Below are 22235 nucleotides of genomic sequence, written 5' to 3' on the forward strand. Positions count from 1 at the left end.
GGATAGACTAAGAGACTGAGAACACAGAGAGGGAGGAGGAGGACTAAGAACTGCCTCTGGATAGAGGGGAGACAGACTTATAAAGGAGAGTCCCTGGATTAAGATGAGGTGTTGAGTTTTAATTGGGCATGTTAATTAGGTAGGCCAAAGGGGGTTTTGATTGCTGGACTTTGATACTTGGTAGCATTGAGCTTGGCAGTGAGCCTCAGGGGGAGGAAGTGACCAAATAAGGGAATAGATTTTGGGGACTACCTTTAGGGATCTCAAGGGTTAGCAAGGGGAACAGGGAAAAGAGGACCAGGGTCCCCGGGGCAGCTCGAGCTCTTCAGCATGACTCTCACACCCATCGGAACTCCAGCTTGAGTGTCTGCCGTCCCCTCCTGCCCTCTGAGGGCACTGCATGCCCTCACCATTCCAGCAAAGCACCCCACATACAATTTTTAAAAAACGTTTAAAAGTCATGAAATTCCTAAGATAAATGTCTAAAATGTTCCGCTTGCCCTCTCTGCCTCCAGTCCGTGGCTCTGACTCAATCTCACTGTGTTCCTGGTCCCTTATCAGTACTGAGCGAGGGGAGGCCAGGCCTGTTTGGGCTCCTGTCTCAGTTCCTGAGCACCTGGGACATGTCTGGGCAGGTCTGAGGCACTTCTAAGGGATGCATATTCCTTGGAAACAAGTTTCCAGAGGCTGAGGCCTGAAGGGAGGGCTGGTGGAGTGGAGGAAGGACTGTCTGAGGTCCATGGGAGGACTGTTCCCTTCAGTCCCACTCTGGCCAGTCACACTAAACAAGTCCCCATTGTGGCTCTTTCCCTCCCAAATATGGGGTTTAAGTGTCATATAGAAGTTGACAGGGGTTAATGTGTGTTTTGAGAGAGGGTCTTGGCCAGGCATGGTGGGTGGCACACACCTTTAATCTCAGCACTCAGGAGGCAGAGGATTTCTTTCTTTTTATTTCAAAAGAGCTGAGGATTTTATTTTCACACTTCACAATGTAAGTAAAAACTGCACTTTTTTGTCACTTCTCTTCAGGAGCATTCTGTTAGGAAGTTCCTTGTCCTACATCTACTAAACCCTCAGGCTCAGCACCAAGAGCTCCTAGTGAAACAACAAGAACAACACAATGATAAAGGGTGCCTCTGCTCTTATCTGTGGCCGGCTCATGCCAGGCCGTGTGGGCACCATCATAGGGCAGGCGGATGGGCAGGAGGAGGTCTCAGTGGAGGCCCCAGCATCATGGGCATGTGGCCTCCCATGGGTGGTCTCATCCCAGGAGCTGGTCCCACAGGCATCATCCCAGGAGGAGGAGGGCCCATCATTGGCATCATGGGAGGGCCTCCCACGTGGGGTACAGGCATCATGCCAGGCCGAGGAGGACCCAGGAGACTGGGGGGAGGTGGGATCATGGTCCCTGCAGGCAGAGGAGCAGAGAATGGAGCTGGAGGGGTCTTTGTTGAAACACAGCCGTTGTTTTGTAATCAGGCGCTGCTCTTCCATCCATTTCTGGGAATAGTCTTTCACATTCTCTTTGTGTTTCCGACCACTGCAGTGTGTCTTCCTCACAGACGGAGAATCGTGGGTAAGATACATATCACAGTAGTCGCAATAAAACTTAGGCGTGTTGCTCCACAGGCCGTTGGCTACCTGGGTCCCCCCGCCCCCTGGCCAGGAACTGAGAGGATTTCTGTGCATTCTAGGCCAGCCTGCTCTACAGAGTGAGTTCCAGGACAGCCAGAGAAGCACAGAAGCAGACCTCCCTGTCTCAAAATGAACAAACAAAAGTCAGGGAGGGTCTCCTGCAGGAACCTCATCTCTCAGAAGACTCAGGGATAATTCCAAGCTTTGCTCTGTGCTCCCATTTGACAGCAAACCCTGGAGCCCTGCCTGCATGAGACCTCTGTCTGGTTAGAGCAGGCTTGAGCCTGTATTGTAAACAGTCACATCCCAGGACTGACCCTCCACTTACAAATTTCTTCTTTATTTTACACTCCAAAAGGAGACTGGTCCCACCCTTCAAGGCCTTTGCTGTGGTCAGCTCCGGGGCCTGACCTCAGGACCCCAGCCGGTTAGAAGCACGTCCTCATGGTGAATAGTTGCTTTTGGCTGTTCTCTGACTTTGGTGGTCCTTTGCCCATTCTTGTGTGCCCAGTGATCCCAGCACTCACTGGGGCTCAAACTCAGATTCTCAGGAGAGTATGTCTGTCCCAGTGCCAGCCCGGTGGTGGTCCTGCATTGTCCCCTACCCCATCACTCTCGGCTCAGCTCTCCCACAGGGTGGTCTGACGGATGCCGGAGCTTCACCCTTCTCCTTGCAGTATGAGATTCCCTGGGACCTTCTAATGTTTTGGGGTCTCTTGTTTACTATTGTGATAGGTAAATAGAGGGCCCAGGCGTCCTTCTGACATTTCTGCCCAGGTGTTACACTGTCTGGCCTGTGTCCACTGATTGCCTAGCAGGGAATGTCAGCAGGAACTATAAACCCAACCGGAAACGTGGCACCGCGTGTCTCCACCGCTGACTGTTAGTTTATGACTTCCTATGACTATAAAAGTTTGTAGCGCGTGACAGTCATGGTGACAGGAATCTGTGTTCCCAGGCCAGGGTCACAAGCCCTGGCTTGGCAAGAATCACCCCATTTCTTCCTTCTGGTCAAACAGGGCTCAGCTGACCAGAGAAATTTCAGGCAGGGAGGACCACAGGAGATAAGGAAGCTGAGGTCTGGCTTCCACCTTGGGACTTTCAGACCCTTAGAATAAGACTAGAATGAGACTGGGGGTCCATCTCAGTCTACTCCAAAAGGAAGTTTCAGGTGTTGGTTCACACCTTTGACCTCAGACCCAGGAGAGCTGAGGTAGGAAGAGGGCTTCAGGCCAGTGGTCGGAGTCCAGCTTTTGTGGGCTGTAGCGGAGTCCCAGTTCTTCAAGTCTGCTCTGAGTAGGTGACATTGAACGCACAGTGACAGGTTTCAACAACTTTATTGATTTCTGGGTAAAGAGCAGAAGTTTCCCAGCGTGCAGCCTGCCAGGCCCTTCTCCCTTCTGTCCCCCAGGGTTCCAGACACCGGGTCAGGGTGCCCTGGTGGGAGCTCTGGGGTCAAAGAGAAGGGACACTGGGCTAGAAGGGTCTCGGGGTGGGGGGCCGAAGAGTCCCTGTTGAGAGGATAAAATACCTGAGGTACTGAGGGGTCCCCTAAACCAGCCAGGCCCTTGGCAGGGGGTGAAATACTTCCTAAGCTATGGCTGCCCTGGGTGGGGCCACCCCAGGCTTTGAGGGAAAAGAGCCTGGTGCCACCCAACACTAATGAAACCTCTTTATAAAAGCATAGCCTGGTGGCACTAGCTGCCCTCCTCCACCCTGAGGGCAGAGGCAGGAGGGCTTAGGGGTATCAAGGCCTACAGAATTAAACCACTAATAAAAAACTTAAAAAAAAAAAAAAAAAAAACCAAACCCAGGTATGAGCCTCACCCAGGCATGAAAACTGCGCCCTAGTGTGACAGCCCCAGTGTGACAGGGAGACAGAGCTATCGCTCCCTTTCTCACCTTCCGCCTGTGGCTCTTGGGGCATAGAGACTAGCTTTTAGGTTTGGTGGCAGCTGACTCCCCAGTGAACCATCTTACCCCCTCTTTCTTACTCTCTTCCTAAAGTTTGGTTTTTAAGACAAAGCCTCTCAAATCCCAGCCTGGCCTCTAATTTGCAGCATAGGGAAGGCTGGCCTTGAACTCCTGAGTCTCTGCCTCTAATTCCAGTGCCTGGATGAAGCAACCGTTATAGCTAGTGATCAGTGTTCCTGACACCAGGGACAGGCACCACTGACAGGCATGTTTAGTGACCGTGGCCACTCAGGATTTAGCTTTTCAAACCCACTGAGACATGTTCATTCCCCTACTGCTGCATACAGAGAAAAGGCCATTTGCCCTGTCTTCTAGTCCAGACACTGTACTTGTCTGTGTGTGTGGGTGCAGGGAGATAGTGGGCTGGGTCTGCATTTGAGGACCCCCACAGCTCCAACACTCAGAGCTGAGACTCTGAGAATAAGGCTTTGTCTCTTAAGTTCCCAGAGGGGACTTCTGGGCTCTGACACTCCAAGGGGTAGAGGGGTCAAAGGTAAGCTGTCTAGACAGTGGGAGGGAGAGGGGCAGGGTGGAGGGGCTCTCCTAACACACAGTGAGGTCACCCTGGGGGCGAAGGCATAAGCAGCCTGTGCACTCAGCCATCTGGCCCTCCTTCCAACCCCCCCCCCCCCCCAGCCTCAGGTTCACCCTGTTCTGAAGCTTGAGCAATGCATGAGATTCCTCAGTTTTGCTGAAGGTATCAATTTAGCTTCAAAGATCTGCCTCCAAAGCAGGCTCAGAAGCTGAACCCTGTCATCCCTGGGATGTGTAGGCAGGGAATTCAAGGTCCCCTCAGCTACAGAGTGTGTGTGAAGCCAGCCTTGGCTATACCAGACCCAGTGTCACCCCACCCCAAATCCAAATTCAAAAGATTGGTGTCCATCATGGTTATCCAGCCTCTGTTCCTTACAGTCAAGCTAGCTCTCCTTGTAGCCTTGGGAACATTGGGGTGGCCCAGGGCACACACAGCATGTTGGTCCAAAGGCTACATTCCCATGCCTAAGTTGATAGTGTAAATCACACACTTTCTGGGGCTGGCTGAGATCCCAGACACCACCATCGGCATTTCTGCTCATGTCCCTGGCTTCAGATTTATGTCAATGTGACCTCTCTTCCTCCACTGGCCTAGCTTTCTATTTTGCCATCACTGGTAAGGGCCAGCCAGGCCCAGGTCAGGCCCTGGCCACCCAATCCCCAAGGTAAGAATGGGAAATGAAAGTCAGGATTGGGGTGACCTGGACCTTAAGGGTCAATGTGACTGGTCTGGGCCAACTACAGACCCTGAACCACACTTGCCAAGAAACAAAAATCAAGTTTGTGAGTCAGGGCAAGGGGTGTGTGTTTAAGTGATACCTACATAAGTAAATCTGAGCCCAGCCCCATGTCCTAGGACCGTCAGCTCAGCAATGGGAACTAAAACATGACCAGTACATGCTCCCCAGTGACCAGAAGTCTTCATTCCTGAGCAGAGGATCATGGAGCCCCTAGCAGAGCTGGGCCAAGGAATGCCAGAGCTGTGTTTTGGGGTGCAGTTGCCACACCCTCTTTGCCCTCCTGCCCCCATCTCCCTAACTCCTCTCTAGGGTCCCCCTGGGGACTTTGAGGAAACTGAGAGTAGAGGACAACCCATAGTCTCCTGTGGAAGATTTGCCAGACACTGGATACATCTGAGGTAGGAGGATTGCCGTAAGTTGAAGGGCCAGCCTGAGCTACAGAGCTCTGCCTCAAACACACACACATACACACACAAAAAAAAAAAAAAAAAAAAAAAAAAAAAAAAAAAAAACCCAAAGACATATGGGAACCAAAATCAGATCCATTTCTGTCATCTCAGGGGGAGGCTGAAGCTAGAGGGCTAGGAGTTCAAGGCCTGCCTTGTCTATATGATGTCTCCGAAACCCAGGGCCCTGGGAGAATCCCTTACTCCTGAGCGCCCACAGGCAGAAGAGCCATACTGTACACAGCTAGCTGGGAGGCTGCAGGGCCTCTCCTCTAGGAGGTTAGCACAGGACAGGGGTGGCAGAGCCCTGGTTAAACTGTTGGCCACACCCACAGATGTTTTTGCAGGGACAGCAAGTCACCCCAGGGCACTCCAGGGAGCCCTCACCCCTGAGATCTGGAAGGAGAGCCAAGTGCTCAGATCTCCATGTGGCAACAGACAAGCCCCAGACACAGGATCAACAGGAAGATGACATGAAGAAACCACGTCAGAGCAAGAACACGAGAGCTTAAAACTAGTGGGGCCCAGCACACATGCTAACATAAGCCCTGGGTAGGGCGAGGTAGGAGGGTTAGGAATTCAAGGTCAGCCTCAGCTACACAGTGACTTGGAGGCTAACCTGGGCTATAGGTGACCCAGTCTCACAAACAACAGTAAAAATATCCAGGGATGAGAAGTTGCTTCAGAATTTAGATCCATCAATCCCATGGGGACAGAGAAGCTTCTGTCCATCCACAAGAGAAGGTGGCATCCAAAATGTTGAGGCTTCACTGGTATGAACTGTACTTGGTCTTGGAAGGACTCCAAGTCACATGTCACATCCCACCTTCCTGAGAGCCCCTCCTCCTGGCCTGGAAGTTCAAAGTCAGGTAGAGACAAAGGCTGGCTAGAGTCCCAGGCACACTTCCAAATGTAGTTCACCGGATGTCCCTGTGGCTGACATAACATGCAGGGACATGTCTGGGCACTGAAGCTCCCAGGTCCCTAACAGGATATTGGAGGCTATCTCAAGATGGAGAAAATCCACAGATCCCAGGTGATGGTTCACACTGTAGGTTCTGGATCCTGGGTGGGCCATCTGTGGGGCAAACACCTGTCCTCCCAGAGCTTAGGAAGCTGAGGCCAGCCTGGATTACACAGTAAGTTCAAATGGCCAGCCTGGGCTACCTGAGACCCTGTCTCAAAAACAACAACAAATACTCTCTAAATTTTAGAGTCTTTAAATCTTTAGAGTCTAAAAAACTCAAAAAGGAAACAAGAAGGGTGACACGGCAGTTCTCCACAGGCACCAGAGGCCACAGCAGCCTGCTCTTCTGCAGAGGAAGCTGCTGTGGAGACACAGAAGTATAATGGCATTTTCAGGGCCGGAGGCAAGCGAGGCCTCTCTTCCCCGGAGAAGAAAGACACTTGGTTAGGCCTGAAGTCTTAACAACAGGGTTATAAATTCCTGTTCCCTAATCTAGCACAGAAGGGGAGGTGGGAACTACAGAGACAGGCAGAGAGACAGGCAGAGAGACAGACAGAGACAGAGAAGATAGAAAAGGTAACCAAGTCCCAAGTGGCTTTGGTGGGGACTGTCCAGGGTTTAGGGACATGGATTAGAGCCAATCTACTTTATGACACTTTGTGAGGCCCCAGGCACAAAGAAAGCTTTGACTTCTTGGCCATACACCTGAAAATGCAGACTATGTCAGGCATGTATACGGGCTACTAGCCTCTAGTCATCCAGCCCTGGACTCTGGGCACAGCAGAACTGTTCCCAGACACAGGACAATAACCAGACGGAGCCTGTGATCTACCCGGAGGAGGGGCAGATGAGTCAGGACCCTCCATGGACCCAGTTGTGTCCCCTCTCATGGCACCCAGGTGTACGTGGCTGTCAGAGCTGGTGGCAACAGCTGATGTCTCTCTCTGCCTGCTCCAGGACACCCAGCATCTCCTCAATGATGGCCCGTAGTGCCCGGCCTAGCTGGTCAGCATTGTAGGGCTTGCCCAGTGGGGGCACATGGACAAAAGCTGAGCGGCCTTGGCCCCGGTAGAGCGAAGTGTAATATGTGAAGTCACACAGGTACCTGACAGAGACAGGAAGAAGAGTCATAGTGAGTCCCAGGTCAAAGCCACCAGGCTTCTGAAAAATCCTTCAAAGCTCTGTACTGTGGGATGGATGCAGTTGGGAATGGAGGAGCACATAGGGGTGAGGAATTTGGGGGGACCCTGGACACTTACTCTCCATTTTTAAAAAATTAATTAGTTAATTTTTAAAGATTTATTTATTTATTACATAAATACAGGGTATCAGATCTCATTACAGATGGTTGTGAGCCACCATGTGGTTGCTGGGAATTGAACTCAGGACCTCTAGAAGAGCAAGCAGTCAGTGCTCTTCACCACTGAGCCATCTCTCCAGCCACCCTACTCTCCATTTTCTAAGAACATTTTGCTGGGCATGATAATCCCAGCACAGCAACAGGTAGATGTCAGTCTGAGGCCAGCCTGGTCTAAGTAGAGTTCCAAGCCAACCTGGGCTACACAGAGAAACCCTGTGTTGAAACCTCAGGTGGAACATGGGGGAGGAAGTTATCTGCTGCTGCGCCCCAGCCTCCCTGCTGAAGAGGAAACCCCGTGGTGCCCGGAGCCCACCTGCCAGCGTCCTGGGAAATGGTAACAGACACGTCCAGCCCCAGCGTGGTCACCCTTTTGCACACGGCGTCCATGTCGATGATGGAGTCGATACTCTCGGGGCCATCCTCCACACAGCACTGTGAGCCGGGGCAGAACCGGCAGTTATCCAGTCCTTTGTAACCCTTGTTGTGGCCACATTTTTCCAGCGTCACTGTGGTAGCCATGCCCGACACCCCGACATGCACCACGAGCTGGGGATGGGGGGACGGTTAGCAGGAGCAGACACCCACCCATACACAGGGAATAAAGCATAGTGAGTCTCCCTTGCTATTACGCGGCTACTTACGGGCCCAGGGCAGACTGTCCCCGAATTCATGACTGCTGAGGTGGCAGCTATCTACCATCCCAGTGCATTGCTTGAGGTATGTTTTGAAAAAAATTTTAAATTATATTTTCTTTGGTGACGCTGAGTGGACATCAGGGCTTCACATACTCATATTTAACTGTAACTTACTCAAACCTGTCCTGGCTAGCACTCAGGCACAGAAGGCGTCAAGATCGTGCCAGGTCCCTGGTCTCTGTCTTCTATAAGAATCCATAGAAACTTGGTATTGGCCTTATGGTGGATGGAGGTGGGGTGGTGGTTTGAATGAGAATCACTCAGAGGTTTGATTGGGTGAGTCATTTGAAGGTTCATATATTTGCATGCTTAGTTACCATAGAACAGTGGAACAGCTTGGGAAGGATTAGGAGGTGTGGCCTTGTTGGAGGTGTTCAGTTGCTGGGAGTGGGGAGTGTGTGTTGAGGTTTCAAAAGCTCAGGCCAGTCTGTATCTTTCTCTGCCTGCTACTGCCCCCATGCCTGCCTGCCTGCTTCTAGAAACAATGTTCCTGACTAGGCTGGAGGGGTGTGGGGAGCGCTCTAAGCTCCTGAGGGCTGCTCACCTGGGGGCTGTGTTTCTCCCATAGCGCTGGGATGAGCCTCTGCACAGTCTGGTACTCCACGGGGATCTCATACACGTGCAGGTCCACGCTGTCCCCAAGGCCCAGCTTCTCAAGCTCCTGCAAGGAAAACCAGGGCTATGAGGACGAAGGGGTTGCAGGAGCTTCCTGGCTGCAGACACAGACAGCTCAGCTGGTGTGGCACACATGGGTCACACAGCACTTGGGAGATGGAGGCAGGATCAGGAGTTTGAGGTCATCCTCAGCTACATGAGACTCTGTTCCCCTCAAAAAAACTGTCTTGACTGTGCAGAACCCACTGAGTCCATCAGCAACTTTTCCCCATGACCACTGCAGGGCTGCCTGGAAGAGGCCTTGCTCAAGAGCCCAGGAAGCACACCTGAGGAAGAATCCGTAGTGACAAAGACCCAGGGTCAGGGCACATTATCCAAAAGGAAGTTAAGCTAGGAATCACTGTCAAACCACTGAGGATTATTCCTAACACTGGCTGAGGCAGGAGAATTGCTGCTACATTAAGGACAGCCTCCTATTCTACATAATGAATTCCAGGCTAGCCTGGGCTATAAAGCAAGACACTGTTTCACACAAACAAGAAACAAAAAAGCAAAAAGGCTTGGGACTAAAGCTCAGATGGTTAGCATAGTTTTAGTTCAGTTAGGAGAGTGTTTCAGCCAGCGTGTGGGTTAGGCCTGGGTTCCTTCCCAGCACCACATAAACCGGTGTAGAGTATGTGCCTAGCATACCAAACACTTGGGGGGTGGAGGCAGGGAGCTCCGGAGTCAAAAAGACCCTGTCTCAACAAACATACACCCTAAACTCAAACAAAGAAACAAAACCTAAAGAAAATTTAAAAACCCAAAGAACTAGTTTCTTTGGGTTTGCTCTGGGGCAGGGGAAGAGCGCCATCTGCTGGGTGAGTGGCCTCAGCCATGGCAACTGTATCTGATGGACTTCGGAACTTCACTAGTGAATAGGAAAACAAAATAAACCTCTTCCGGGAGAGCAGATGTTGTGAATCATTCAGCACTTACCCTCACCCCATGGCTGGCACCCCCAAACAGCAGGAATCACACACGGACAGGGTAGGTGCTTGGAACTCAGGGCTTTGCCTAGGAAACCTGAGGTGTGAGCCAGTATTTACCGTCCCTCTGAAGGCCAGGAGCTTGCAAAAGACTAGAACCCTTCCGTGCTGACATGCTGCTTGCGTTTTGTGTGGACTCTGTAGGTGGGGACTGGTCACAGATGTGCAAAGAGTGATGTCACCCTTCACCAGGTTCTGCCTTTTGCCCCTGTACACCTGGTCCTATCCCTCCTGGAAGAGGGCTGCGAGTCCCAAATCCCACGCCCTGGACCCTGGCTCAGTACAGCGGTGCAGCTGTGGTATTGTCCCGGGTCATCTACCTGAAAAAACCCTGTCTCAAAAGCAGGCACGGCTGCATCTGACCGACTGATTCCCTTGACCCCGGTACAAAGCCCTCTTTGTTTGCTGGTCCCCTTAGCAGGTCTGTCTAGACTTGTGGTGGCAGTAATTATCCCAGGATGTCACCACGTCTGTGGCCCACTGAGGGAGACTATGCAGAAACAAGCCAGAGTCAGCCTGGCCCTTGAGCCCACCTGAGCCTTCCAGGAGGGAACCTGCCACCCCAGACCTGGGGGAAGAGGAGAAGGCTGTTCTGAGGGCGCCCCCTGAGATCCCAGCACTTGAGAAACTGAGACGGAAGAAATGCTTTGGGTTTGAAACTAGTCAAGATACAGAATGAAATGTGATTGATTAGTCAGTCAATCAAAGGAGGCAGGCACAACAGTGCTAACCTGCCACCTCAGTGCTAGGGAGGCTGAGGCAGGAGAATCAGGAGTTTGAGGTCAGCCAGAGTGAGACACTGTCTTAAAACTTAAAAGCAACAACAAAGAGTAAAGCTCAAAGGTGATGAAGCCTGTGGCCCGGCCTCCATGCTCCATCCTGAGGTCTCACACAGTGGAAGGAGACAAGCCGCCCAGCAAGGTGCCCCCTGACCTCCACATGTGTGCCCTTCCACACACTTAATAATCAAATGCATAAACAAATAAAAGATTTTGAAGTAATAGGTTGAGAACATCCTTGGTCTCTTCACGACATGGAGTTTCCCCCGAGTCCCAAAGCTCCCAGGGAATATTCGAAAAGATGGTTTAATTGATTTTCCTTCCCATTTACATGCAGATGGTGCTGTCTGGGGCCCAGGAAGCCAGACACTGGCTTTGTGTCCACTCAGCCCCGTCTGTCTGAAACTCGCACAAAGCCAGACACACAAGTCTTCTCAGACACACTGGGGCTTTTTGTCTGGTGCTCCCGGGAGTGGATGTGCGAGCAGGGGCCCGGCCAAACTCCCATCGGCAAGGTCCCTGGGACCCTGGGGTCCTCCATCCGGCTTGTAGAGAGAAGGCGGAGAAAAAGAGGGGGAGCAAAGCAGCTGAGACTTATGGGCTCGGCAGTGTCAGGAGAGTGACAAGCTGGTGGCGGTGAACACAGGAATCTCGGGTGAGAAGAGAGGACCCTTAAATCACACATCTAATGGGCTAAAATTAATCCTGGTCCGGCTGCTGTCTCAGACGATTATTTATCAGAGAATCAAACGTCTGTCTCTCTCCACTCAATTGTTCCCTAGTCTGTCTGTCTCAATGTCCCATCTGGCAAGGAAATACAAGTTCGTGGAGTCACTTCTTGGATGGAACTCTGGGAAGAAACAGCCCCTGAGGTTCCCAGTAAAGAGACTGAGCCCTTGCCCAGGATGCCTGCCGGCCAGCCTAAGTAACACCTGCTAGGACATACCCTATCTTTCCTGAATTCCTTTTATTTGTGTTGTAGCCCTGGCTGTCCTGGAACTTGCTCTGTAGACCAGGTTAGCCTGGAACTCACAGGAATCAGCCTGCCTGTGTCCTGAGTGCTGGGATTGAAGAAGGTGTGCCCCATGACACCAGGCCAATGCAAAGGGTTTTCAGCTAGTGCTCAGGGGGCTGAGGCAGGAGGATCATGAATTGGAACTTAGCTTGGGCTATGTACCATGGCATCTTGGGGTAACAAGAAAGTCAGGGTTAAAGTTCAAGGTTAAACTGTATAAATGATTGGAAGGACCCTCAGCCCCAGGCGAGGCCCTGCCCCCAGCCCAGCTTTACCTGGACTGCAATCCAGCTGGCGTTCACTGTATGCTCCCCAAAAGGGCCAAATCCTGAAAACAGGAAAAGAGACGTTACTCTCTTCCTACCTCAGAGTTCTAATCTCATCCCCAGACATACCCCATTCTAGTTCCTTCCCAGCCCTTCCCAGTATGTCCCCAGCTCTGGGCCGTGGCTTCTGCTTGCTGCATCCTGGGTGACAGGCACCTCACACCTGGGAGGACGAGTCAGTTTCTCTCTTCGCTGCTCTGCTCTCCAGCCAAACCCAACTATGATCATTGTCTGGGCTGCGCTGGCCCAGGGCTGTGGGCCACCTGACTGTAAGATAAGATTGGAGGAAGGTCTCCAGGACACCAGGCTGCTTCTGTTCAATTCAACCTTCAACCTCCAGGCCCTACCTCTGACCAAGACAGACCTCAAGGCGCCGTGACCCTGGCTTCACTCCCTGTGAAGACAGGGCAAACTCCACACGGCACTGACTGTGCAGAGCCGGGACTTACACCCACATAACTCCGCCTCCTCCAGCCACTGGGCTGCCAAGAAAAGTTAAATTGAGAAAACAAAAGAGAAAAACAAAACAACCCACCGGCCTCCGGGTGCCCTGGTGCACACCTTGCAGACCCAGAGAATTGCATGTGAGGCCAGCCCAGGCCACATGAGACCCTGCTGTAAAATAAATAAATACAGCTGGGAAAATACCTCAGTAAGCTGCCACAACAGTCCTGAGCCCAGCTCTCTGGCACCTAGTGTGCAGTGTGTGAACAGGGCTGGCCAAGGAGAAACAGGCAGCCCTCCTCTCCATGGCCAGTAAGTCATTCTAATTGGCAACCTTTAGGGCATTGGCTCTCAACCTTCCTAAAGATGTTCTTTGCAACTGTTACAAATTCTAATGTAAATGTCTCTGTTTCCCCACAGTCTTAGGTGACCCCTGTGAAAGGGTCAATTGGCCCACAAAGAAATGCTACCTAAATGTGTCCTAAATTGAGATACTTTCTCAAAACAGAGGTGGATGGAGCCTGAGGAATGACACCCAAGGTTGACCTCTGGTACACACACACACATACACACACACACACACACACACCCTTCTACAAACCTGGGTTACTGTAACCCAGGTGGGTAAGGTCCCACCTGCTGCTTAGTGTTAAGAGGTTAAGAGAGGATCACCATACCTCAGGACAGCAAGTAGAGGCCACATCTTGGGGATATCTCAACGTGGTGGCACGTGTTCCACACCTTAGCATTTGGAAGACTAAACAATCACCCTGTGTTTATAACCAGTCTCGGTTACATAGTAAGTTCCAGGTCAGCAGAATAGTGCTGACCAACCAAATAAACACCCCACCCCAAGAATGCTCCAAGGAATCAGTGACACAAGTCGCTCACACCTGTATTACAGGGAACAGCCTGGAGAAAGGCCCAACCTTCCTCAGTTACAAAACACCTGTCGGAGTGGGAGTTTTCCCTGGCTCACTCCCTGAGGCCTCTCCAAGGCTTGGTGGAGTTCACTCCATCAAGTGGCCCCAGGCTATGTCTCAGGAAATAAGAACAGTTAGCTTCCGGGGGTGTTGATGACAGTAGAAGCTGTTCTCTCTCGAATCCCTGGGTCATTCCTGGGTCAGGTTGACGTAGGCCCAACATCTGCCCCAAACCGGGTTGCAGGCCCCTCCAACAATGCAAGGTGCCAAGAGCAGAGACTGAGCGGATCATGTGTCATCGGGGACTTTTCTTGGCCGTAAACCCGCCTTTGTCCCCAGGGTCAGCGGGTGAGGACAGGCCGGAGCTCTGAAGGGGCCCGGAAGGGACTGCAGTGTGCGAGGTGACCTGTCTGCACCCCAGTTCCCGCGCACTCGAACTCCCGGCCGCACGACCCGGGACTTTTCAGGTTACCAGGGCCGAACGGTGCTACCGCGGGCGGCGACAACTGCAAACCTGTGGCAACCGCGAGCACCTGCCCCGCCACCCCGGGTCCAGCCGCACCTACCGGTCACCACCACCGCCTTCCGCGGCTGCTCCATGGCGGGATGCGTTCTCTAGGATCCTGGCGGTGGGGACTGGAGCGGACACCGACCCCGAGCCCCGCCCGGCTGCCCGTCCCCGCCCCCTAACGCTGGGCCTGCGCGGACACGCCCAGGACACGCCCCCGACCAGCCCCACGCGCACCGCTACACCCCAGACCCCAGCGCCACGACCCGGCCATTCTTAGGCCACGCCCCTTAGAAACCACACCTCTAGCAACCCCGCCCCCAGCCTTCCAAAATCTCTCCTCCGGGTCCTGTAAGGGACACACCCCAAGAATCACACGCCTGGTGCCTTCCAACCTCTCAGGCCGGGGTCACGCTCTAGGCAGGTGCGAAGCTTCCAAGACACCCCCAAACTTATCATTGAAACAACTGGACCCAGGTCACGTACCCCCGCCTCCCCCGACGCAAGTGCAGATCCGCCCAGATCTTCCAAAGCCTCTTGGCCAGGCCGCAGTCCAGGTTCCCACCCGCGACCCATGACATCCCTGGTTCAGGCCACGCCCTCCGAAACTTCTTCTTCCTAAAATCTATTCCTCCCCGAACCCACCTAATGCAACGACGCCCCCCTTCACTGTAAGCCATGGAAACGCTGGGCTGGGCGTGCAAACCGGGTCTCCATCTAGGCTCTGCCTCCAGCCTAGCCCCGCTGGGTCCCCAGTAGCCGCGGGGCTCTCAAGCCTACCTGGAGTTATGCCCCGTCCCAAGCACGGATCGGCCCTGGTCTGACTACCTTCCCTAGTCCCCATCCCTGCCTGGCCACGCCCATCCTCAGCCAGGACCCTCCCCCCTACTTGTTTGTTAAGCTCCGCCTCCAACACTTAAGGGGGCAATAGGAGTCTGCTTGTCTCCACCCCTCCCAGCCTCAGTTTCTCTTCCCGTAAGGCGGGGACAGTAGGGCAGGGGAGCAATTTGATTTTGCTCACTCATCACAGTTGACAAACAAGTACACTGAGGCATGGAGGCCAGAGGAATTCAAAAGGGTCACTCCAGCAGAAAGCTGAGGGAGGGGCTCAGAGCGCCCATTACTTTTGTAGTCTGTCATTGCCCATGTGGCTAACTGGCCACTGGCCACAGTGACTACTTCCTTTCTATGGCTCCTCTTGCACTTTATCCCTGGGCCTTTGCTCGGGGACACATCTAGCTGTTCACATCGCAGACTTCCTCCTCCTGTGGTCCTTCTCAGATCATCACCTCTTTTAACAGATGCAGTTTTTCCATCCCCTCTTTCCCCTGACTGCCCCCGCCCGCGGGATTCCTGTCCCTCTGTGTCTGCCAACCCATTCTCTCCATTTTTAAAATGTGTTTTGTGTCTTTAAAAATCGTATCCATTACTATGGTGTGTATCAGTTCATCTGCTTTAGAGGTTAGCCTGACAGGGCAGAGCCTTTTGATGGAGTATGGTGTTTGACCTGGTGCCCAACGTCCACTTGGGCACCTGGGACATCCCCTGCCTACCCTGTAATCCTCTATTGTGATTTCTGCAAAAACACCAGAAAGAGAAAACAGAATCCCCTGACGGTGTCCCCAGAGGCAGGGTGGGAACCTTACTGAGCCACAAGCATCTTGATCCATGCAGCTGTGACCCCTCATGTTCCAGGACCCTGGAGGAGGACTGGCTTCCATGCACCAGCCGAGACCCCTTTCTCTGGCTGCACAGACTATAAACATATATAACCACCATGGTATGTTCTGGGGGGGCGGTTTTAGGTGGGGGGGGAGAGTAGTAAGGAGAATGAGCAGCCGGGGGGGGGGGGGCGTTGTTGCACAGTTTAGGCGGGAAGAAGGTGGGAAGGACTAGCAAGAACTGTGAGCTCTGAGCCAGGTGTCTGTGGGCGTGTGCTTTGCTGTGCTGATTGGTGCAGCTCCGTCCACTCACAAACACTTCACAGACACACAGCATTCTGTCCGGTGGAGCTGGGATAGCAAACATGAATTAGCAGTGGCGGCAGGACCTAGCAGAGACAGCCAGGCCTCAGCCTCCTCAGAGGTCAGCAGGAGGGACCTAGAGGGACACCAGAAGTAATGGGCTGTGACGAGAAGACAAGCAAGGACTAGAGACCCACAAGTGTTGCGCAGCTGGTTCTATGAGCGAGCCAAGCTCAGCCTCCATCACTGTCTGCTGGGCCTATTTATATCCTCCAAACATCACATGGCTTCCACGGATCTGCCTCAGCTGACATCACTCTGCCAATCAGCCTGAGTCTGAGGAAGCTTCGAGAAGCTGCAGTACAGCACCAAAAGTTTTTTGGTTTCTCTCTGACAAGTGCTGCTCAATGCTCAACTGTGCAACAGGAGGTGGACCGATACATGCGTGTCACCATGTGTCTTACACGTGCTTGCTTTAGCAGAATGTCTTTCTCCTGTGTCCACTTCAGCTAAACGTTTCTTGTTTGCCCCAGCATAACACCATCCAACCAACTTTCCAAAGAGCCCTAGGTTTCCAGTTCAACTGATCAAAACTTCTCAAGGGAACAGGTATGGGGGACAAAGCTCAGTGGGAACAATGCCTTCACAAGCATAAAGATCTAAGTTTGAATCCCTAAACCTGCATAAAGAGCTGTGTAGGGCTGTGCGCACCAGCACTAGGGGTGGAGACCAGAGCATCTCTGTGCTCACTAGACAGCCTGCCCAGCCAATTGGAGAGCTCTGTGCTCAAGGAGAGACTCAGCCTCAAAAACTAAGGTGGAAAAGCAACAGATGGGGCTGAAGAGATGGCTCAGTGGTTAAGAGCACTGACTGCTCTTCCAGAGGTCCTGAGTTCAATTCCCAGCAACCACATGGTGGCTCACAACCATCTGTAATAAGATCTGATACCTCTGGTGTGGGTGAAGACAGCAATAGTATGCTTATATATAATAAACAAATAAATCTTTAAAAAAAAGAAAAAGAAAGCAATAGACGACCTTATACTGACCTCTGGCCTCCATGTGCACGTACCCAAAATCACCCAATACAGAGAGGGCAAAGGGAGCTCAGGGAGGCCTAGGGGACCTGCAGATCTCGGTGGGTGATGGGGAGGGAGAGGAATTACCTTCAGCGGCACAGCCACTGGTGTGGCCATCTTGCCCCTGTAAGGACCCCAGTTAAACTCTGCAAGTCAAAAAGAACCAACAAAAGAAGCCAGGAGGAATAAGGTGTAGGAGGGGGCTGGGCACACCCAGCAATCCCTCAGGAACAGGAGGCTCAGAGGGCGCAGTGCTGGCCTCCGAGACCCCCTCTCAAGGCAGCAATAGTAACAGGCCTCCGAGACCCCCTCTCAAGGCAGCAATAGTAACAGGAATGTAATTAGCAGTATTTAAAGATGGCCTCATCTGGGTCAGGCATGGTGGCACAGGTCTTGGTCCCAGGAGGCAGAGGCAGAAGGATCTGTGAGTTCTAGGACAGCCTGGTCTATAGAGGGGGTCCCAGGACAGCCACGGGCCGTGCAGGACACTGAGCTGAGGTCCTTTACTGATAGCTCTGGGGTTGTGGGGCAGCTGCAGGGACCACGTCTTCCTGTCTGCTTTCCTTCTGTTGTTTTTCCACTATGAGCCTTGTCCAACCTTGCTACTAAACCTGCTACTTTAAAGTAAAATTAAGACAGTGTTTCAAGTAGCCCAGAACTTGCTACAGACCTAACAATCGTCCTGACTTCTCCCCCTCTCTAGGGTTGAGATGACAGTGTGGCTACAATGCCCATTTTTGGTTTTGGTTTTGAAAGTTTTTGTTTTGTATTAGATTTTCTATTTTGTTTGTTTGTTTGTTTGTTTGTTTACTTGTTTGTTTTGCCTGCATGTGTGGATGCTGCCTGTGAGTTCAGAAGAGGGGATCAGATCTCCTGGAACTGGAGTTACAGCTGGTTCTGAGCCCCTGTGTGGACCTCAAACTCACAGATCCACCTGGTCTGCCTTTTGAGTGTTGGGATTAAAGGCAAGGCTATTACACCCACCACCCTGCCCTGTTCTTTCTCCCTCTCTTTTGAGAAGTGTTTTGCTATGCAAACCAGGCCAGCCTCAAACTCCTGAAGGCGGCAGCAGGAGTAACAGGAATGTGGCTACATCGTTGTTGGGATTATTAGTTCTTGTGTTACTTTTGGCTGTCTTGAGGGAGTTTTGCTTTTTAGCAGAGGCTAGCCTGTACTTGTGGCAATAACCCTGCCTCTTCCCTGGTGCTGTGTCAGTGTGTGTTCAGTCACAGGATGATGGCTTTCATACACTTCGGACACATTTTCATCACATGTGCTCTCTCCATTTCCGGCCCATTTAGGCAAACAGTGGCTTCCGCACAGGGCCTAAGAGGTCCCCAGCTACAGGTGTGGAGCCCCAGCCTGTTTGCAGCTGCAGACACAGGTCCTCCTCTAGGCTCCAGGCCCTGCAGTGCTTTGGTGATGCTGGTGGCTGCCATGCTGCTGGTGCCACAGTGGCTGCTAACTCCACATCTCCTGATACCCAAGCAAGGCTACGAGTCATGGTGGCATGTGTTCTGGGATGACATCATTTAAAAAAATTATTTATTTATTTAATGTAGACACACCAGAAGAGGGCATCAGGTCACATTGTAGATGGTCGTGAGCCACCATGTGGTTGCTGGGATTTGAACTCAGGACCTCTGGAAGAGCAATCAGTACTTTTAACTGCTGAGCCATCTCTCCAGCCCCTGATAACATCATTTTATGTCAGTCTTACACAAGCTAGAGTCCTCAGAGAGAAAGGAGCCTCAGTTGAGGAACTGCCCCCATGAGATCCACCTGTGGGCATTTTCTCAGTTAATGATTAATGAGGGAGGGGCCAGCCCATGGTGGGTGGTGCCATCCCTGGACTGGTGGTCCTGGGTTCTGTTGGGAGTCTGTAAACCCCACCCCACAGATACCAGGCAACAGCCAGGTATATGTTCTGCCCCACAGTTACCTGGCACTATAAAGGGGGCTGCTTGTGCCCTCCTCACTCTCTTGCTCCCTTCCCTTGTCCCTCCTCTCCCCATTCCCTCCCCCTCTCTCCACATGCTCATGGCCGGCCTCTGTTTCTCTCCTCCTCTTCTCTCTCTGCTCCTACTACCCTCTTAACTTCCCTCCTCGGGGGAAGGCATTCCCAACATGGGTCCCCCAGAGGTATCCCCCTTTCCCCCATACCTCGCTGCACCTCCATGGCCTCTGCATCAGCTCCTGCCTCAGGTCCCTGCCCTGCGTGAGTTCCTGTCCTGACTTCCCTCAGTGGCGAGCTATGGTGTGAAAGCATAAGCCCAGTAAGCCCTTCCTCAGCAGCTTGCTTTTTGGCCATGGTGATTTGTTGCAGAAATAGAAACTCTGGCTCAGACACAGACATGAGCTGCTATCCCCTGCTACTTGTTCTGTGACCCAAGGGAGATGAACTGGGGTTGGGCGGGGGGTGAAGCAATTAGACCTGAGTTTAAAATCTCTATGTGAAAGTGAGGCACAGCCATACCCGAGTCAGCATGGGGAGTCAGAGACAAGGAGGTACCAGGAGCTCACTGTCCGGCTGCCTAGCCAGAAAGGAACGCTTCAGGTTAGGTAAGAGACACTTCCTCAACAAGTAATGTGGTGAGTGATGGAGAGGACCTGGTGTCACATCTGGCCTCTGAAGGCCACACGAGGGCACATGTACCCTCCCTCATACCTGCATACAGAACACACAGTAGCACTGCAAAACAAATTGTTAAAAAGTTAAAAAAAAAAACTCTAAGTGTAAAAACGTGTATGACGTGTATTTTTATTTGTGTGCCTGTGTGGGGTGCTGGGCTCCAGGATGTGGGTAACAGGGATCAAACGCAGGTCATCAGACTTGGCAGCAAGCTCCTCTACCTGCTGAGCCATCTAGCAGGCTCAGCTGTTTGTTTTTCTTTCCTTTTCTTTCTTTCTTTCTTCTTCTTCTTTTTCTTTAAATAAAAGATCTGTCTCCTAGGAGAGGAGTTATGTACCACCGTGCTTGGACCTAATCTTTTTTTTTTTTTTTTAAGATTTATTTGTTATTTATGTGAGTACACTGTCGCTGTCTTCAGACACACCAGAAGAGGGCATCAGATCCCATTACAGATGGTTGTGAGCCACCATGTGGTTGCTGGGAGTTGAACTCAGGACCTCTGGAAGAGCAGTCAGTGCTCTTAACTGCTGAGCCAGCTCTCCAAGCCTAGTTTGTTTGTTTTTCAAGACAGAGTTTCTCTATGTAGCTCTGGTTGTCCTGGGACTCACTCTGTAGACCAGGCTGGTCTCAAACTCACAGAGATCGGCCTGCCTCTGCTTCTAGAGTGCTGGGATTAGTGTGATAAACCACACCCCATGCCCAGTTGTTCTTTATCTAGAGTTTGGACCTGTCCCTATCTTCTTGGAAGAAGAGACAGGCAAGTGTACCTGCTGATGAGAGTGCCACCACCGCCCGCATTGCTGGCTGGCATCTGGGAGCCACAGGCAGAGAAACAAGGTGTAGGGTGTTTATTGAGGCTGTTGCTGGGGGGTCCCCTGGCCACCACTCACACGGTCACTTGGGTCAGAGATAAAGCTCCTCTGAGGATGGCTGGAGTGCAGGGAGCCAGGTCAGACATTTCTCCACTGCAGTGCTGGCTTTATTTAGTCCTGGACGTAGCCTCACGCTTCCCGCCCTTCTGACCTTTGACCTATCTGCTGGAACCTCAGGGAACCCTGTGAAGGCAAGCTTGTGAAAAGCTCAGAGATCCGGACAGTGGCAAGATGGGGCGTGGCTTATGGGCAAGGCCCTCAGTTTCATCCAGTTGTTGATGGGGAAGAGAAAAGAAAACAAACAGGAAGAGAAGAGTGTTACCGTCAGGCCACGTGGGGTGCCAAAGCAGAACTTTCAAGTTTGAAAGGAGTATTGGAAATGGACAAAGAAGACTGCTCAGAGAATAGTCTAGAAGAGGCACAAAGGGGTGGCCCAAAACCACAGACAGGGATGTCCTTTGTAGCCACCAGGGAGCTCTGACCCTTCACCCAGGTGACTTAGGTGATGTCTTAGGGTTTTACTGCTGTGAACAGACACCATGACCAAGGCAAGTCTTATAAATAACAACATTTAATTGAGGCTGGCAGTTCAGAGGTGCAGTCCATTATCATCAAGACAAGAGCCTGGCAGCATCCAGGCAGGCATGGTGCAGGAGGAGCTGAGAGTTCTATATCTTCATCCAAAAGGAAGACAGGAACAGACTGAGCATCCTCAGGCAGCTAGGAGGAGTGCCACTCCCTGGGCTAAGCATATGCAAACCATCGCAGGTGACTTGAGGCTGAGAAGCTAGAAGCTAGAAGCAACACCCCAGGTTTCAAGCTCCCCCCCAGGATCATGGGATCATGAAGGTACCCATGAAGGCTGATGTCAACTTTGCCGGAATTCATCCAGTCTTGCTGTGTGGGTGCACATCATGGGGTGCTCATTCCCTGCTCAGATCCTTACGTCACAAACCCTTTGGTCCTTATCTCAGAGCTGGATTCTGGGGTGACAGGTACTCTCTAATCTTAGACGTGAGATCAGTGGGTCCTTTGCTACACCCCCTTTTACTAGTGAGTAAAGTAGACCAGGCTGTTCTTGAACCACCGTAAGGGAAGATGGCCTTGAACTCTTGGCCCTCCAGCAACCCCTCCTCAGTGCTGAGATGACAATTCAGCCAACGTTGCTCAGGTTCTCCTTGTCAGTATTTACTGATTTTATTTTACTTTATTTTTAGCAATGCGGGCCAGGAGCTCCAACCCTTCCCTCTGAGCTGCAGTTCTAGTGTCACTTAGAAGAGCCCTAGGTAGTAGTGGTGCCGAGGGAGTCTCCCTGGAGCCACACCAGTGAACTCATAGCTAACATCCTTCTCTAGGGCCTTTCAGCAACTTGATGAAACAGCTGTCCTGCTTGGGGCAGCTCAGGGTGGAGGTCTGATTCCATCACCAGCAGCCAAAGGAAATAAAAACAAATGGAAGGGCTGGGGAGATGGGTCATGGGTAAAATGCTGTCCAGTGAGAAGTTCAGGAGCCTAAATCTGTTTCCAGGAACTGGGCAATTCCAGGCCTCAGAAGCCGCCCTGTCACCTGTCCTGAGGGAAGGACAATGGGTCAGCAGCAGTTTCAAGCCCTCCCCCGTAAGTTTCCAGCCCCCACATCCCAGTAATGGAATGTAGAGATGGACCCAACAGATTAACATAAAGGTAGGTCACCTACCCCGT

The 22235-nt window shown here is 52.1% G+C and overlaps 1 protein-coding gene and 1 pseudogene across 3 annotated transcripts; both read right to left on the reverse strand.

The window, feature by feature from the left end:
• Positions 1–1095: 1095 nt before the first annotated feature.
• LOC308429664 (U1 small nuclear ribonucleoprotein C-like) lies at positions 1096–1689 on the reverse strand (annotated as a pseudogene). Its single transcript has one exon. The product of its transcript is annotated as a U1 small nuclear ribonucleoprotein C-like (transcript).
• Positions 1690–5448: 3759 nt separating this feature from the next.
• On the reverse strand, positions 5449–14138 carry PGPEP1 (pyroglutamyl-peptidase I). 2 transcript variants are annotated; one of them, XM_080928688.1, is made up of 5 exons: positions 14048–14138; positions 12064–12116; positions 8896–9012; positions 7970–8088; positions 5449–7401 (listed from the first exon to the last, which is right to left on the reverse strand). In XM_080928688.1, exons 1-5 carry the CDS (start codon positions 14079–14081, stop codon positions 7209–7211), a joined length of 516 nt encoding a protein of 171 aa, XP_080784814.1. In that variant the 5' UTR covers positions 14082–14138; the 3' UTR covers positions 5449–7208. The 2 variants fall into 2 exon arrangements, with proteins under 2 accessions (XP_080784814.1, XP_080784813.1); XM_080928687.1 differs by having other exon boundaries at positions 7970–8202.
• Between the last annotated feature and the right edge of the window lie 8097 nt (positions 14139–22235).

Source organism: Micromys minutus (assembly GCF_963924665.1).
Source record: "Micromys minutus genome assembly, chromosome: 14".
NCBI classification, from domain to species: Eukaryota; Metazoa; Chordata; class Mammalia; order Rodentia; family Muridae; genus Micromys; species Micromys minutus.